Source organism: Athene noctua, chromosome 2 (assembly GCF_965140245.1).
Source record: "Athene noctua chromosome 2, bAthNoc1.hap1.1, whole genome shotgun sequence".
Classification (NCBI taxonomy): Eukaryota; Metazoa; Chordata; class Aves; order Strigiformes; family Strigidae; genus Athene; species Athene noctua.
Window position 1 is genome coordinate 162,678,050 of NC_134038.1, and position 15,607 is coordinate 162,693,656.

At 37.7% G+C, this 15,607-nt stretch overlaps 1 protein-coding gene across 8 annotated transcripts in view; it reads right to left on the reverse strand.

Annotated features, from left to right (window-relative positions):
* Positions 1–15,607, reverse strand: part of CDK13 (cyclin dependent kinase 13) — a 49,570-nt gene that overhangs the window by 19,842 nt on the left and 14,121 nt on the right. For all 8 annotated transcript variants that reach the window (XM_074900916.1, XM_074900911.1, XM_074900915.1 and 5 more), the window contains 4 exons: positions 13,424–13,591; positions 13,012–13,151; positions 10,838–11,008; positions 1,485–1,674 (listed from right to left, as the gene is read on the reverse strand). In XM_074900916.1, the coding sequence (XP_074757017.1) occupies positions 1,485–1,674; positions 10,838–11,008; positions 13,012–13,151; positions 13,424–13,591 (669 nt within the window). The remainder of the gene's footprint in view (positions 1–1,484; positions 1,675–10,837; positions 11,009–13,011; positions 13,152–13,423; positions 13,592–15,607) is intronic.

Genomic DNA, 15,607 nt, shown 5'->3' on the forward strand with positions numbered 1-15,607 from the left:
AAGACATTTAAGGTGCCTATCTAAAAGATATATAATCCATGTGTTTAACTTCAGGCTGTAACTGGTAATGGGATTTGAGAAACATTGGCTTAAAATTATTCAGATCAACTATCAACTTTTTCTTCTTCCCGTGGAAGTGTCTAATGATGCTCAAAAAATATCCTAGGGGAATAAACACTCTGTATCCTGGACTGTACAACAGTACAGCAGAAAGCTCCACCTCTACCATAACGCACTTTTCTCCACTGTCAGGTTACACCTCAGTTTCTGAGTTCCCAAAGGTGCACAGACACAGCACCACCATGGGAGATGAGCAGGCAAGCAAGATTACGCATGGGCACAGTGAGTGATGTGGAGGTTCATGTACATCTGTTTAAGAGTCTGTATCATAATCTGGCAGGACTGTGGTGGGAATACAGAGCTGAAAATAGTCTAACATTAGTTCGTTATAAGGAAAAAAAATGAGGGGAAAATGGAAGATTTAATTTGGAGAAAGCTGGGACAAAGCAAGGGCCCTCCCAAAAGAGGCCCTTAATCCATTTCGTCTCCAACAGCAGCAGTAGATTTTTATGGAGAACATGTGAACCTGCTCACTTTGGGGCTCATCTTCCTTGTGCTTAACCAACACACACACAATCATTGTCTTAAGGATGCTAAAACAGGTATTCCTGTCTATTCCCTTTAGAAGGTATTAATGAACGTATCCATGAATGTGTCTCATCTTTTTGAACATTCCGACACTACCTGGAAAACTTCCTGTGACAACAAATCCCAGAAGCTGACTACGTGCACTGTGAAGATACTCCCTTTGGATGTTATATACCTCGCTCTTACAGTTGCTCCCTCATTTTAATCCTACTGGATTTGATGAACAACAGTTCTGTACTGAAGTTATCCGCTATCTTCACACAGGCTTTTTATCTGCTGCTGCTGCACACTGAACAAAATCATGGTTGCTAATCTTATTTGTAATTATAAGTGGTTAAAGTAAGAAACAAGTTCTTCCCCCCATTTGATTATATATAGCTGTAACTGCAAGCCAAAGCATGTTTTAACATGCCTGACTGAATATTCTTTTAAAGCATTATCCTGAGTGATGAAGACAAGGACCTCAGAAGTATGTCATGAAGAACCAGCCAAGCCACACCTCGAGATGGCAAAAAGAATACACACCAAACACTTATGTCCTAAAATTCCGTTTTAATGTATTTGAACTCAGATAATTTTCCCCCGTACTGACCTGAAAGATTCAGCTTGTAATCCTGCTGTTTTAACACAGATAAATTTAACAAACAATTGCAGGATCCAGCGTTAAACAGTAATATCACCAGATTAGAATTTTACAATTGATTTTAAAGAAACTAGGCAATCTCAAAAAAAGTTTTGCTAATGTGTAAAGCAGGTGAATTGTGGAGATGAAAAGAAAGCTTTAAAGATGTCGTTAACATACAATATTTTTTACATGCTTTAAGTATTATCCATACCTATTATTGAGTAGAATATTTGAACATTTGATATCTCTGTGCAAAAAGTTCTTCTTATGACAATAGGCCAAGCCCTCCATCAGCTGTCTCATAAAAGATTTAATATGATTTTCATTAAAATGAACCAAACCAGATTCCAGCAGTCCCATCAAGTCATGGTCCATATATTCAAATACCAGGTAAAATGCACCTAGGAAAAGAAAGAGAAAGGGTAGGAGAAACAGAGAGAGACAAATTGATTTAACAGCAGTCCAAAGCATTGCTGCTCCCTACTTTTGAAAGTATTTTTCACACAACTGTTTACATTTTCTGCAATATTTACAGTTGTACTCATGTCCAATAACAGCAATGAAGTATAGTGCAGTAAAATGTTTTCATAAAATTGCTTTTCCATGTAAACAATTATACTAGTCAAATGTTTGTGAAAACAAATATAATGCTACCACATGGTGCTTTAATCTAGATGGACATGTACTCTCCCCAAGGCTCCCAGTCTCCATCCATTTTATTAAAAGAAAAATTAACTGAGCTAATATATCCTACATAAACTTCAGGGGAAAATCTAGAAACAAATATGTACAGCATCAGTTTATCTGCCATGATTTGATAACTTGAGTTTTTCAAGCTTTCAGTGTGGAATTGGGTCAGAAATAAGCCTGCCCTTCTCAGACTAAAAATACTTAAAAGATAAAACAAGAAAGCAGAACTAACCCACACTAGCAACAGCAGCTCTGCAAAGATGGAGTTCATATTCCAAGTTGCCACATACATACATTAAGCATAATAGAATCTGGTCTTATCTCACATTAGCCTGTGTAATTCCACAAATAAAGCTATTAAAGCCAAGGCTCTTTGATATACATATATATATATATATGTGTGTGTGTGTGTGTGTGTTCTTAAAGATGAGAAGTGCTGAGAGCTTCAGAAACAGCAATAACCAATCTCCAGCTCAACCACTCCCAGTATGGTCTACTCTTTAGTATTTAACCCTTCCCCCTCTTACCTCTGAGGCAAAGACAGTGCAGTCCCTGCAAAGCACTGGTGGCAATGCAGAAACCACATTCAAGTGCGTCTGCCTACCTTCCCTTTTCAAAAGCCTCCCCCAGAAAGATTTCAAAGCCACCACTCTAAAGTACAAATAGCTTCTGCCCAGCAAGAACTCATTACAGGTTCTAGTTCCTAAATAAGGAGTGTCCATTCAGAAGTTAGTGAAAGTCTTGGAGCAATAATGAGAAGTCAGTTTGCCAGAATGCCACACACACAGAGCCAAATTCTAATGAACTGACTTGTTTTCTTGCATAGTAGCTGAAAAGAGAAGAAAGAGTGCTAAATCCATCTGCTATTTAACAAGCAGAAAAAAAGATTACTCATACAGTAAGAGTTAAACTTGCAACAGAGATCAGCATAGAGCAGCTAAACCACAGGCCATTGCGTAAGACACTCAGGAGTTCCTAGTTTTTAAGTTAGGCCCTTTTGTCCTGCCATATGTTGTACCAAGGAAGCAAAACACTGATCATAAAATAGCCCTGTTGGTGTCTACAGAGGAGGTGGAGCAGGAGGTAAATCGAGCAGGTACAACCCAATCCCACCACTTCAAAAGAAAAGGAGGAAGTATTACAAGCCATAAAGAACCAAAAGTCTGCTGTGTTACTATTTGCATAGCTGAGATCACCAATGCAGTTCACCAGTTCAGCATGGCAAAAGTACATCTCTGGTGTTAGGGCTACCTCACTGGCAACTGCTGAAGTATGAGCCATGATATATTTTAAAATGCCTTGAAACAAAACACCTGATATTAATGCTGCAGTGCCAGGATAATCTAGATACGCCCTTCAGAGGATGTCAGCTCAACAAAATTGAAATATCAACGATCTCAGGATCTTTCTGCTCTGGAACACAAAGGACAGTTAACTCTGGCATGGCAGTAGGTTACACTCTGTGTGCACATGACAAGGAGGAAGACTGGGAAGGGTCAGAAGGACTGTGGACCTGTCTAGTGAGAACAGCTGAACACAGTCGTCTTGTTTATATGCAAAGTAGGCTCCATGCCTTAAGCAATTTCCTGCTCTGCCACTAGCTCCTGGGGTTTTTTACCACTATTTATAACCAACAATCACAATCCGTACCCTCATGCAAGAAGGAAAGCTGACAACAGTGGAGACAATTCATAAATAAAAGAGAAGTACCTGGGAGATGACATCCAATTATTTATATTCTCTGCAACCCTCATTAAGAAACATACACTAGAACAGTGTAAACTAAACATTCCCTCCATATCAGAGCAACAGCAAATGCACGTATCCATTACACTTGCGCATTACTGCCTATTTACCATCTACATATCATACAATGTTAAAATTTTTTTAAAAAATAAAAACTATCAAAGCCGAATCTTTTTCACTGGTGATAAAAAATTATTATTAAAACTAGTCTACTAGCCATTAAAACCTGATTTTCAGTATTACTCAAACTATATTTGGAAGTGATTATCGCTGCAAAAAAAAAAGGTATCAAGCAAACTGAATTAAAACTTTTGTTGGTGTATTTCTAGACAAAGCTGGTGCCCTTTTCTGATAGATCTACAGTTCCTGTCAACAAAACAGTTACTTTATTCCACTTGACCATTTCAAATCTCCATTGCTTTTCATCAGATTGTGGGATCTGATCCTTCTTAAGAGGTAAAGAAGCTACAGATATTCAGGAAGAAGAAAACAGTCATGGAAGACAACACAAGTAAACTACACATAGGCAGAAGGCTGCTTACTACAGCATAGTCCAAGTTAAGAGTTTACAGCAGCCTTTAGTTCACTCAAAACAAATGCCACACAAATATCCATTTCTCAAAAAGGAAAACAAGAAGAAAAAAAAAAACAAACACGTTCTTTCCTTTATGAGGCCAAGATGTTTGATAACTTGGAACTTACATTTTAAAATGACCCTTTGTTTCATATTAGCTTTGCCCAATATCCACATTTCTGGAAGCAGTGTCATAAAACCCCCTAAAGCCCTGTTACAGTGAAGTGCATGCAATTCAAATGAACCCTGAACTACTTACTTGACTTTAACATTACTCATCTTTACTGCTGTTATGTTAAAGACCTGCACTTCCCAATAAGTAAGTACCTGTGGGGTGTGGGGCAGCCTACAGTCCATTTCCACATGCTGCAACAAAGCACTTACAAGGGGGTTTATGTCTTGGGTGCCCCATTTCCTTTGCTAATACCACGCAGCTCATCTCCATTCCTTCATCTGCCGGGATAATAACAAACCTTAATGTCACTGCATGTTGATGGAGCAGCAGCTGGAACAGTAGTAATATTGCCTGCTTCTGAATATGGGATAAGAGAGAGCAGCTGAATCTGTTAGGGAGGTACACAATAAAGGAGACTCACACTGATGGAAACAATCCTTGCCTTATTCCTTTTGTTTGCACTTAGAAAAAGTAATCTTTTTGACCATTTTGTCAGTTAGGTTTAAAAAGGGTGAAAAAGTGAGATAGTAGTTTAGAATAATTAAAGGATTAACACATCTCCTCCTCCTGTTCATGTATTTCAAGCCATGGAACTCTAACAATTGCAGTTTTCTTCACCAAAACACAAAATGGGCTGGGGTATAATGCTGTAAAGCCATGCATACAAAAATGAGTAACTCAACAAACATGGCACTGATAGTCTGTAATAAACAAAGGATTTTCTGAGGGGCCAAAAAACCTAACAAAACATACTTTGCATTTCTGTGACCTAAGCAGGCTCTGGACTTTTCTGGATCACCATCAAATCACACAGATCCAACAAAGCAGGACATCAAGTTACATATTTGTTCCCAAAGTAAAATACAAGTGCTTCAGGCTGGGGAGCAGTAGGGGAGAATGATCCAAAGCCTACACAGATGACAGCTTTTAAGCAAATATTTTCCCAATGTAATGTCACAGGGAAGGTGTTTGGAGTGTCTCAAAATACCTGATTAGATACAGATCAGAGGAACCGGGAGACCAGAAGGGCCTTATGTGGGAATTTTAATTCAATCCTTGTATAAATGCATTACAATAGCATCTTGAAATACAAAAAATGCTTAAAAAAACCCCAAAGGATCCCTGCCTCATTCAGTGCATGATATGTACAGGTTTTCAACATTTTATTCTGTACTCACTGTTCAGAATGAGACTCCATCAGACTTTCACTTTGCTAAAAGCCTCCTCAGCTGTTTCTTTGCAAACATAATTATTTCCCCCCCCCTTGACTGATTGAAACTAATTGGATTATATTTAACTCTTCCATTTCCCTAACATTTCCATTCTGGTATTCATGATACTCCAAGACAGTTTTAAACATAATTTTATCAAACAGAGCTTGAAAACTAAAGAAGAAACTGTTCAGCAATTCCTTGAAGTTCCTTACATTTAAATTCCTTAAAGTCCCTTAAACAGATGTTCATCTTTTCTTTCTACTCAGCTTTTACAAACCTATTTTATTTTATTTTGTGAAACAACAAATAAAGGCATAGCCACTGAATTAATCACCTTAAGACTAAAGAAAGCATCGCTGCTATACTCATTTTTCCATTTAGATTATTGCAAAACTTCCTGTTTGAGACAAAAATGAGGGGGAAGGTTCTGGTTTCATTAAACTAGGTTTTTTTTGGTTTTTTTTTTACATTTTCACTCAATATTAAGTTTTTATTTGATGACAGCGGTATTCTCCCATTGTAAGTTCAGTTGCATTCTCCTATTGAAACAAAGCCAACCCAAACTCCACGTACATGGAGACATGTTCTGAAATGGGCATACCAGCCAACGGCATGAGTCCTGGGAGTAAATACTGTCCTTGATTCATCACTGAACAAGTTTTTTGTTCAAGAAATCAAACAAAAAACTTAAAGCGAAGGAAAAGTAAACCAAACATATCAGAAATCTTTGATTAATAATCAGGGATTTTTCTTATTTTGCTCTAACATGGATCAAATTGAAAAGCCACACAATCAGAATCTGTGCTGATTCCAAACCAGAGTTCAGGACAGCACACACAAACAGGAAGCACCACTCAAGAAGTCATACTTTTTCCCCGATAACTTTGCTGTAGCACAAAAAATATCTGGGTAGGAATTTTCTAACTGCTATTTTGGGAGCAGCAAGACAAGCTGTAAATCATTAGAGACTTCTGAAATTCAGATCAGTTTGGTTTTACACAACTTCCCAGGAAACCCGGATAAACCTAGCTATGATACCCTGTAGTGAAGTACTCTCTGATGACTATGTGACTGCTGTCACAGAATCCTTCCAAACCACAAGCTTTCAGACAGACGAAGTACTCCTTGACGGCTGTGAAAAAGTAACCTGCTAGTCCTATGACAATGGACCACAGAGTCGGTGTCCTTTTGACACGTCTACTACAGTACTGTCAAGATAAATACCGACTTCATGCCTAAAAAGGTTTGTTAATTTGTACTACAGATCAATTAAAAATTTAATCTAAAGTAAATTTAGATCTTAAAATGAAGTACAGAAACATACATACACACATCATCCAAACAGATAATCCACACAATGCTAACCAGATCTTTTTTAAAAGTCTCCCATGCAAAGTTTTACATCCTCCCTCAGGTTAGCAATTAAAAATGACTCTTCCAGTCAAAGGGAGGAAGAGGTGTCAGTCAGTACACCTACTGGTTTTACATTCACAGCAATAAAAGCCAGGTACTGTCCACAGGTTTAGTAAAAAGAGATCATGGCAGTCCCATAGCTAGACTGCTGAGCACTTGCAAACAGCTTCTAGCTGATACAGAGGCAAGTGGAACTGAAGAACCATCTCAGGTCACCAAAGAAAAGAGAGAGACACCCAAGTCATATAATGAGAGACTCACTGAGAAAACAAACCAGAGCTGACAAGAGCCCAAAGTAAGTAGGATCTTTTTTCCAGTGATTAACTTCTTAACTGATGAAGTGGCTCAACTAACTTAGCTTGTGAGGTACACAGATTTGAATATACCTAGGAAATAGCTCTTTGATTTCAGCGTCAGTTCTAAATCTTGTTTTCTGCAATTACTGTTGCGTCACACAAACTTTCTTGGACCAAAAAAAACCCCAAACCACTAAGAGAAGATTAAGAGCTTCTGCAAAGTACAATCCTCCTGCTCTAAACTCTGCCCCAAAAGGACATGAACTGAAGTTCATGAACGTGAACTCCAATTAATTTGAACTACTATGAAGCAAGCAAAAAGGGAAAAGCGACGGAAAGCTTAGTTGCCAGCAGACTTGGTCATAAGCACCAGCTGTGTTAGGTTGTTTCTACTACTGTCAAAGACTGACACCCACAACTGCTCCTGCACTGTCTCGCTAGAAGAAAACATTTTCAACAAAAATAAACAAAGTTCTGAGATTTTAGCAAAAAAATGAATAGAAACTATAGCTCATTGGTGTTATCAAGTCAAAGGCAGCTTTATGTTCCGAGAGCAGAGGAGGTTTTAAAAGAAGTGTGTTGGACATACTGTTGAGTCAGCTGTTACGCAAATACACACACAAGATGGAATACAAACCACAAGCCATGTGTTCCCATCCCCAAGCCTGTGTGTTCACCTATCTCCCTCTGAATGAAAGGCAGGGGAGAAAAGCCTACATGAGAAACACACAGACTCCTCACCACACCCAACATACACATTCTATCTGGCCGGACCGTGCCTCAGAACCGAGATGTTACACTAACAATTAGTAGTCAGTAATGCTGTTCTTCAGCTTTATCACCAAGCATGTCCGGTACATAATGAAGACTGCAAAAGGAAAAACTTCAGATCTTCAGTGTAGTAGACCCCTGTATCACGCACTCAGCTGTGTATCTGTCCAACCTATACAAATAGCTGTGGTGTCTGATGAGCTGTACTTCCACTGATGGAAATACCCTTATAACATACGTGCAACACTGCTCCAATGTGTAACATTTCTTTTTCTAATGGTTGGTTGAAAAACAATAAACCCAATCCTACCTATTAAAGATATTCCTATCGTCAAAATTACACCTAAACTGGCCAGGATAAAACACAGATATACTTTTTTTCCACTTCCTTCAAAACACTGTAGAAAATACAGACAAGTCAGATACTTGAAAGTTTGGAAAACATAGGATTATATCGCTTAAAAACATGTAGCACAGCTCAAAGCATCAGGACAAAGCTGTACAAGCCAAGTCATTGCTGGTTTGCAGGCCAATGTTACTATCTTAAAAAGCATCCTTAGAACAAGTACTGTACAAAGTATGCCCAATATTTACACAAGTGTCAGAAAACTAAATTCGCTACGCTTTAAACTACTGAGATCCAACAACAAAAAAAACCTTAAGTGAATAAGTAGATGAGTAATAGGTCAGGATATGATAGGTGTCCTTAGACACAAAATTAACTTTACTCATATTAACTAGAGGAACATGTGTTGCCACAAGTGTTCTCATTCCCTACATTTACAAATGGGGTATCAGCAGGGCTTTGTATGAGCTGTATTTCAAAGCTGAGATAAGCATATAATGTACATTAAGCATAAGCATGTTCACCAGAAGGCAAAAGGCTTTGCTTCTCCTGTAAGCTCTGCCTGAGCAAGACATTGCTATCACTTTTATAATGGTTCCTTTTTAAGCCAAGCAGACTACTTTTGTGTTTGCAGTGGTTTACCATGAAAATGGCCAAACTTCCGACTGATTGCATTTGTTCCCTGCATAGACTACAATTTGGCCACAGTGTCTCAGCTATAAATTCCTATCTCACAATGAACTACTCATTAGAGAAATGCAGAATGCCGTGCTTGAAAAAAAAAAAAAAAAACAAAAAACCACCAAACCCTTCCATATTTCCACAGACAAATCATAATAGCACAGTCTCATTATCATGCTACTGCTCTCAAGAGACTATCAGAAACTAATTTTATTCTACCATCTCCAGAGAAGCCACTCCCTCTTGCAAGTTTTCTGAAAAATTATTTTTGCCATAAGCTGTTAAATAAGAACAAGAAATTAAATTGAAAGCAATATCAAAAGCACAAATACAGACTTACACAAAAAAACCTTTTTGAAATTAATGAGACACAGTTTGAAGTACACCAAAAAAATTTACAATTCAATCCTAGACATGGCACCAAACAGAAAGGAAGAAAATTAACTAATGAGTCATTAAGTATTAAGTCAAGGTTCAGTGTGGTCTCATTAGCCAAGTGGGTTAGACCTAATTAAAACTCAGTACAAGATTCACATGAAAAGCCCAAACTGGCTGTTGGAGACTGTCAGGGTTCAGAGTAGGTGCTGACCACTGAACCTGCACATATTTAGAGAAACTCTTTTGCTAGGTGCTTTCTACTTTTAAACACAATAAAAAAAATGTCAGTGCTGTATACCCTTCAAAGTATTATACTTCATAAAGATGGTAGGAAAAAACACAAACTAGTTCCTGCTTAATTTTGACAGCCATCTTCTGACGCATCACATCACCTGGTGTTTCTTCTGGCTATGCAGTACATACAGCAGTTTGGACCCACCGGTGCTGGACATGCTGTATAGAAACTCAGGATGCACCACAGGTATCACATTCCAAACACGCTCCTCAGCCAAACCATGTATCAAACTGCCCACAAGACACTAAAATACCCCAAAATGACAGATTTATAAGACTTGAACCTAAAAGGAAATGGCCTCCAAAGACAAAATGACCGCTCCAATATTGAAAGTACCAAGGAACAACACTGCATGATTTCTACTCTGTGTCATTGGTTCTCTCATCTCTAGGCTAATGAGGTTGCAGTAACTCAAACAAGCCAAGCTTAACACTGAAGGAAGCAAGAGTAAAAGTCTGCATGCCTTCTATTTGAGGAAAAACACCACCACCACCCAAATAAGCTTTTTTTTTTCATGTATCCTTCTTCTAGCCTTCAAGATACACATGCCCAATTATTAAAATAACCGAAGCACAAGTCAAATAAAACCAAGGCTTACATTGAAAAACATCTCTTCAGTATTGAGCCTACAATACTTTAAGTTATATGACAAATACTACAAGGAAAATAAAAGGCTAAAAAAGCTCAAAATTAAGAGCTTCCTGTTGGTGGTGGGCTCCTTAATCCCCGAGTGTCAAGGAGTGAAACATGTTCCTCTCCATAGTAGAGCTGGAATCAAATAATAAGTTTTTTGTATCCCACAAAATACATTCAAAAATGTTTCTATGAGCAAAAGACATAGCTGAGTTAATGGATTTCTATTAGTAACTAAATAAAAGTTAAAACCCCTTGTCAAGCATCGTACTTTGCAAATGTAGTCCAGTGTATCAGACTGTCGTACCAAGAACAGGACTGGAAAGAGCTACGCCCATGTTAGCGTACTTACCTTTGTCCTTCTTGAAGTCCAAAGCATCTTCCTTATCTGTCACTATTTCCTTCATGTTGATAATGCTTTGGTGATTAAGCTGTCGAAGAATCTTAATCTCCCGAATAGCTGTAATTGGAAACCCTTCCTTTTCATTATCCAGACGTACTTTTTTTAGTGCCACCATTTCCCCTAAGACAAAATTTAAATAAAAAACATTAAGATTAGCAACCAAAATATGGGATTTAGTATTGAGTTTGCTCGTTGGCTTTCAAAACCTTTCCCCCATTTGTTTTTATTTCTGAATGGATTAAACAGTATTTTGATGCTTGCACAAATACCATGCTGAATGGAAACAGAATTAACCATTGTTGGGAAACAGTCACCTGGAGAAACAAAACTGTAAGTAAGAATTATCAGCTACTCACTGTCTTCTTCCCTTGCATACCTCACTCACATGTGTCCTGATATTCCACACCAAGTTCACCAATAAATCCTCACATTAAGAGTGATCATCAACAGCAGCTTTAGAGACAGAGGCCTCTATCTGCTCAGGATTTCTTAATACTACATCACCACAGGTCAGAACACATACATCCAGCCAGAAATACTACATAGCTCAAGATATGAGGAAGATTAATAAAGAGTTCTCAAATACATCAGTATACTTTTTACAAGTAGAAGTATCACTGCCATGTTTACAGTGAGGAGAAATTTTCCTTATTATTTTACTGCAGGCTGGGCTGGATAAAGCTGGATTCTGCAAAACAGCAGGAGCATGATCTACTCATGATGGTGGATATCTGAAGACTGTATGCCAGCTCAATCATTTTGTTCTTGGAAGTTGATTGCTGTGTCTGGGAAGCTTCTTTACAGCACAGATGTATCTGTCAGCTCTAAAAACAACTTATCCTGCACCCGTGTATATGATACGTACACACTAGATCACATTCCAGTACGACACAACATCCACTTGCTTTGAAGGCCCACTGCACAGCTTGTTATAAAGCATCTCAAAGGCCATAATGCCACTCTTCACACAGGATTTGAATCCAAAGCTAATGGAAGGTGTACTATAACTGTATGGACCCATTAAAGATAGCAAGCAACAACTTCTACGGGAGGACAAGAAATGGCTGCCACAGACAAAGAACATGAAGCTTGCCAAAGAAGCAACATGGTTACAATAAATGTGCAAAGAGAAGAATTCCAGGAGAGCAGAAAGAAGCTCCTAATGATGATTTGCAATGGTTCTCAAGGCAGAGGTAAAAAATAAAATCTGTGGCAGTTCAACTTAAGAACTAAAGTTTGCAAACCGAAGGAAGCACAGGTGAAGGATGAAGAAGGAATTATATTTACACTGCTCGTTTTCTGGAGATCAGAAAGAAGGAACTGAACTGAGGCTGGTATGTGATCCTGTGTGATTCAGTTACTGCTGAAGCAGAAAATCATCCAGCGTTCAAACCATGCACAAATAAACCAGAAGGACAAGCAGTCAGACTAATTGAACATAAAATGATCAAGCAATACATGGCACATATGAAGAACCAATTTCAGTGCATTATCTATTTAGAAGTAGTAACATTATCTATTTAGAAGTAGTAACTCATAGTGGTGACTATGGTGCTCATCTGAGCAATAGTTTAACATGAAATTTAAAAATTATGTCACTGTTGTAGAGTGAGTTATACTGCAAGAAAAATACCCATTATGCAACACTTCAGGGCTGCGTTGCAGAGGCACATTCTCTTCCTACTATCAGCTAATGACTGTTGGACTACAAAGAAGAAAAATGGCTAAATCCCATGTATAGCTTCTTTCACCCTTACATGCCTTTTCAAACTTCATTATCTTTTGTCAACCTGTCTAGGGTGCCATTTTGTTTTCCCATGGTATTAACCCTCTCTTCTTCACAAGCTCAAATGTGTATAGTGTCAAAATGCAAGAAATAAAAATTAGAAATTAAGACTGCTCAGCTTGCTTTCAGCTACAACTTTACGGATAAATTATTTTCCAGTGCAGCAAAAAAATAACTTCTGATTTAGACAAATACTAGATTTAAAACTAAAAAAATCAGCTACTAAAAACTTTCCAAACATTAGAGGGCAGAATACCACAAATTTTACTAAACGTAAAAACAAAACCAAAATGTTTTCTTTAGAATTGCAGGTTTACATTTACTTTTTTAAACTCACCTGTGTCTTTATCTCTGGCTTTGTAAACTTGCCCATAAGTGCCTTCACCAATAATACCAATGATATCAAATTTATCCACACAGCGCTTTCCCCAGTCTATTTCTTTTTCTTTTGTTTCACCATGTCGTGGTCCACATATTCTAGAAAACAACAAACACTTGTAAGAATAGAGCTAATATATCTAAGGATTGTCTTAACTTTGAAAAAACCCTCAACACTATATTTTTACAAGACATTATTAGATAATTGGCTTTCTAACATTAAGTGACAATAAACCACATAGTTTGAGTCGTCTCATTAATATCAAAAAAGTCATTAAAAAGCAGAATTATTTTGAAAAGAATATATTTTAAAGAAACTATTGTCCCTTCGACTTGCTTCATAGGCTTTAGAAAAAATACAATAAACATACTTTGGTCTTCTCTTGCTGTGTAACTGAACTGCTGGTTTCTTTTCTTCAGGACTTTTGGATAAGTCAGCTCCTCCAGGCAACTCGGGTGGAAGTGGCAAGTCTGCAAGCAGATGGCGAAGTTTCTTCTCTGCTTCTTTAACTGACTTCACTGAAAGATTCTCTCGCAAACTATTAAAAAAACCACAATTTTGCTAATAATTTGAACACAGTAGAATGACATTAACATACATAAAGGAAAACCTATTGGAATTATTTTTTTAAAATACATTCCAGGCTGTCGATGCACCATCATTCAAACTCTTGGCTCTTAGAATTTGCAGGACTTTCATTTATGCTTTGCAAATGGCTCACAAATAGCTCTCTGGAAGATGCACACAGCTATTAACATTCTACAGAAACTATGGAAGCAGATCTTTCTGGTCAAAGCTGGGGAGAGATGACACAGCAAGCCTCGCTGGGCCAGACTTCTGCCACACAAGCTTCTTCTCAAGCTTACGGCCTAGATAGACTATTACAAATATTTAGAGCTCAGGTACTGCCAGACATCGGAAGTGTATGGGTAAAATCTGTACGCTGACTGACTTCTCATATAAAAGAGAAGATTATCCTAATCCAGTTCTCTCTAAAGTTGGTCTCCAGAGGTAACAAGCTTCGCGTTACAGTAACACTGCAGGGCATTATGAGGCAGTCCGCGCCACCTCATTTACAGATTCCAATCTCAGATGTACTCTGAAGCACTCCAGATTCAACACGTTTCTAGTCATCAGCATAGAAACCAACCAATTGGGGAAAAAAAAAAAAAAAAAAAAAAAATGACTAAATGTTTTTCTGTCATGGATTACTGATATCTGACCATTTTTTAATCACCAGCCATAATCATGTAACAGAAACCGACAGTCACTCTGTCCTGAGAAAAATCCCCCAAACACACGTACAGCAATGTATTCCTTTAACAATTACTATAGACAATAGTTCTAGAGATGCTCTTCCCATTCTAATGAGGAAATTCTGCAAATATCGTACTTGCTGCAGGATTTCTTTTTTTAAACACATGGTTTCATTTTACCAGAATTTCCTTTAGTTTAGATAGATTTGTGCAGCTACTGCATATCCAGTAATTTTAAAGCCACAACCATCTCTAAACTTTATGTAATTACATAACAGTTTCTCCCACACAGGACTCTCATATAGTATTCTCTCTTTAAATTTCACACTTTATCATGGCATCAAGAAAACTTTCTGTCATGCTTTGAGGGGACATTTTCCAAGATTGCTGCATTCACGAAATAGCACCATTCTACTGTCAGCACACTTCTCTGGGAAGCTTTTCTAGAGGTTTTTCTGCAATTTCTTACCTACTTAGTTTCACAGATCAAGCAGGAACTTATGTAAATAGATCTTGCTATCTTCCATCACGGAGAATGCATATATTCTTACATTAATTGTAATTAGCAATCTTTATATAGTTAAATAAAGCGTTCCAGTGGTTTGCATAGGTGTATGCTTCCCCACGAAAACACAACGCTTTAATGTCTTCTGCCACTTCTCAAGCTGCCACTGCCTGAATTTAAAGCAGCACCTCAAAGAGGCATATACTACCTCATTACAAATATAATGGTTAACATGCTATAAAGAATAAACGACCTTTGGATAGTGCATGTAATTATCATGGTAAAGAAAAATTCTTAATCTTGATGTTCATATATTTGTATTTCTTTCACAATTTTGCCCCCAAACTTTCGATATTAGAGAAGCTTTTTTCCAGGTCTGTTAAATCACACATCACTGACCACCAGAAGAGTTTTCCCTTTCAGCTAACCTAGACAGTGGCTCTGCAACACTGCTGTTCCTTTACATCTTTTATTTATTGGTTTATCAGATTCTTGGTGAACTTCACAACTGACACAATTCTGCATCAAGCTTTCCTGGTTGGCACAATTTTCCTATAGTAACTCTGAGCCCAAGGTAAGTATCTTTGCCCTCCTCCCCTCTAAAAAACATTGATCATTTTTCTTTGATGACTTAAGCTTTATCACGACTTGTAATCACAACCATTCTGATCCTATAGGCAAAACTAAGCATAGCATAAACAACATTCTACTACTTCTCATTAATCTTTCTAATGCAGCTGTTTGCAAGCTTTACTTTATTTTTGAAAGAACAATGAGCCCAGTGCTGATAGAA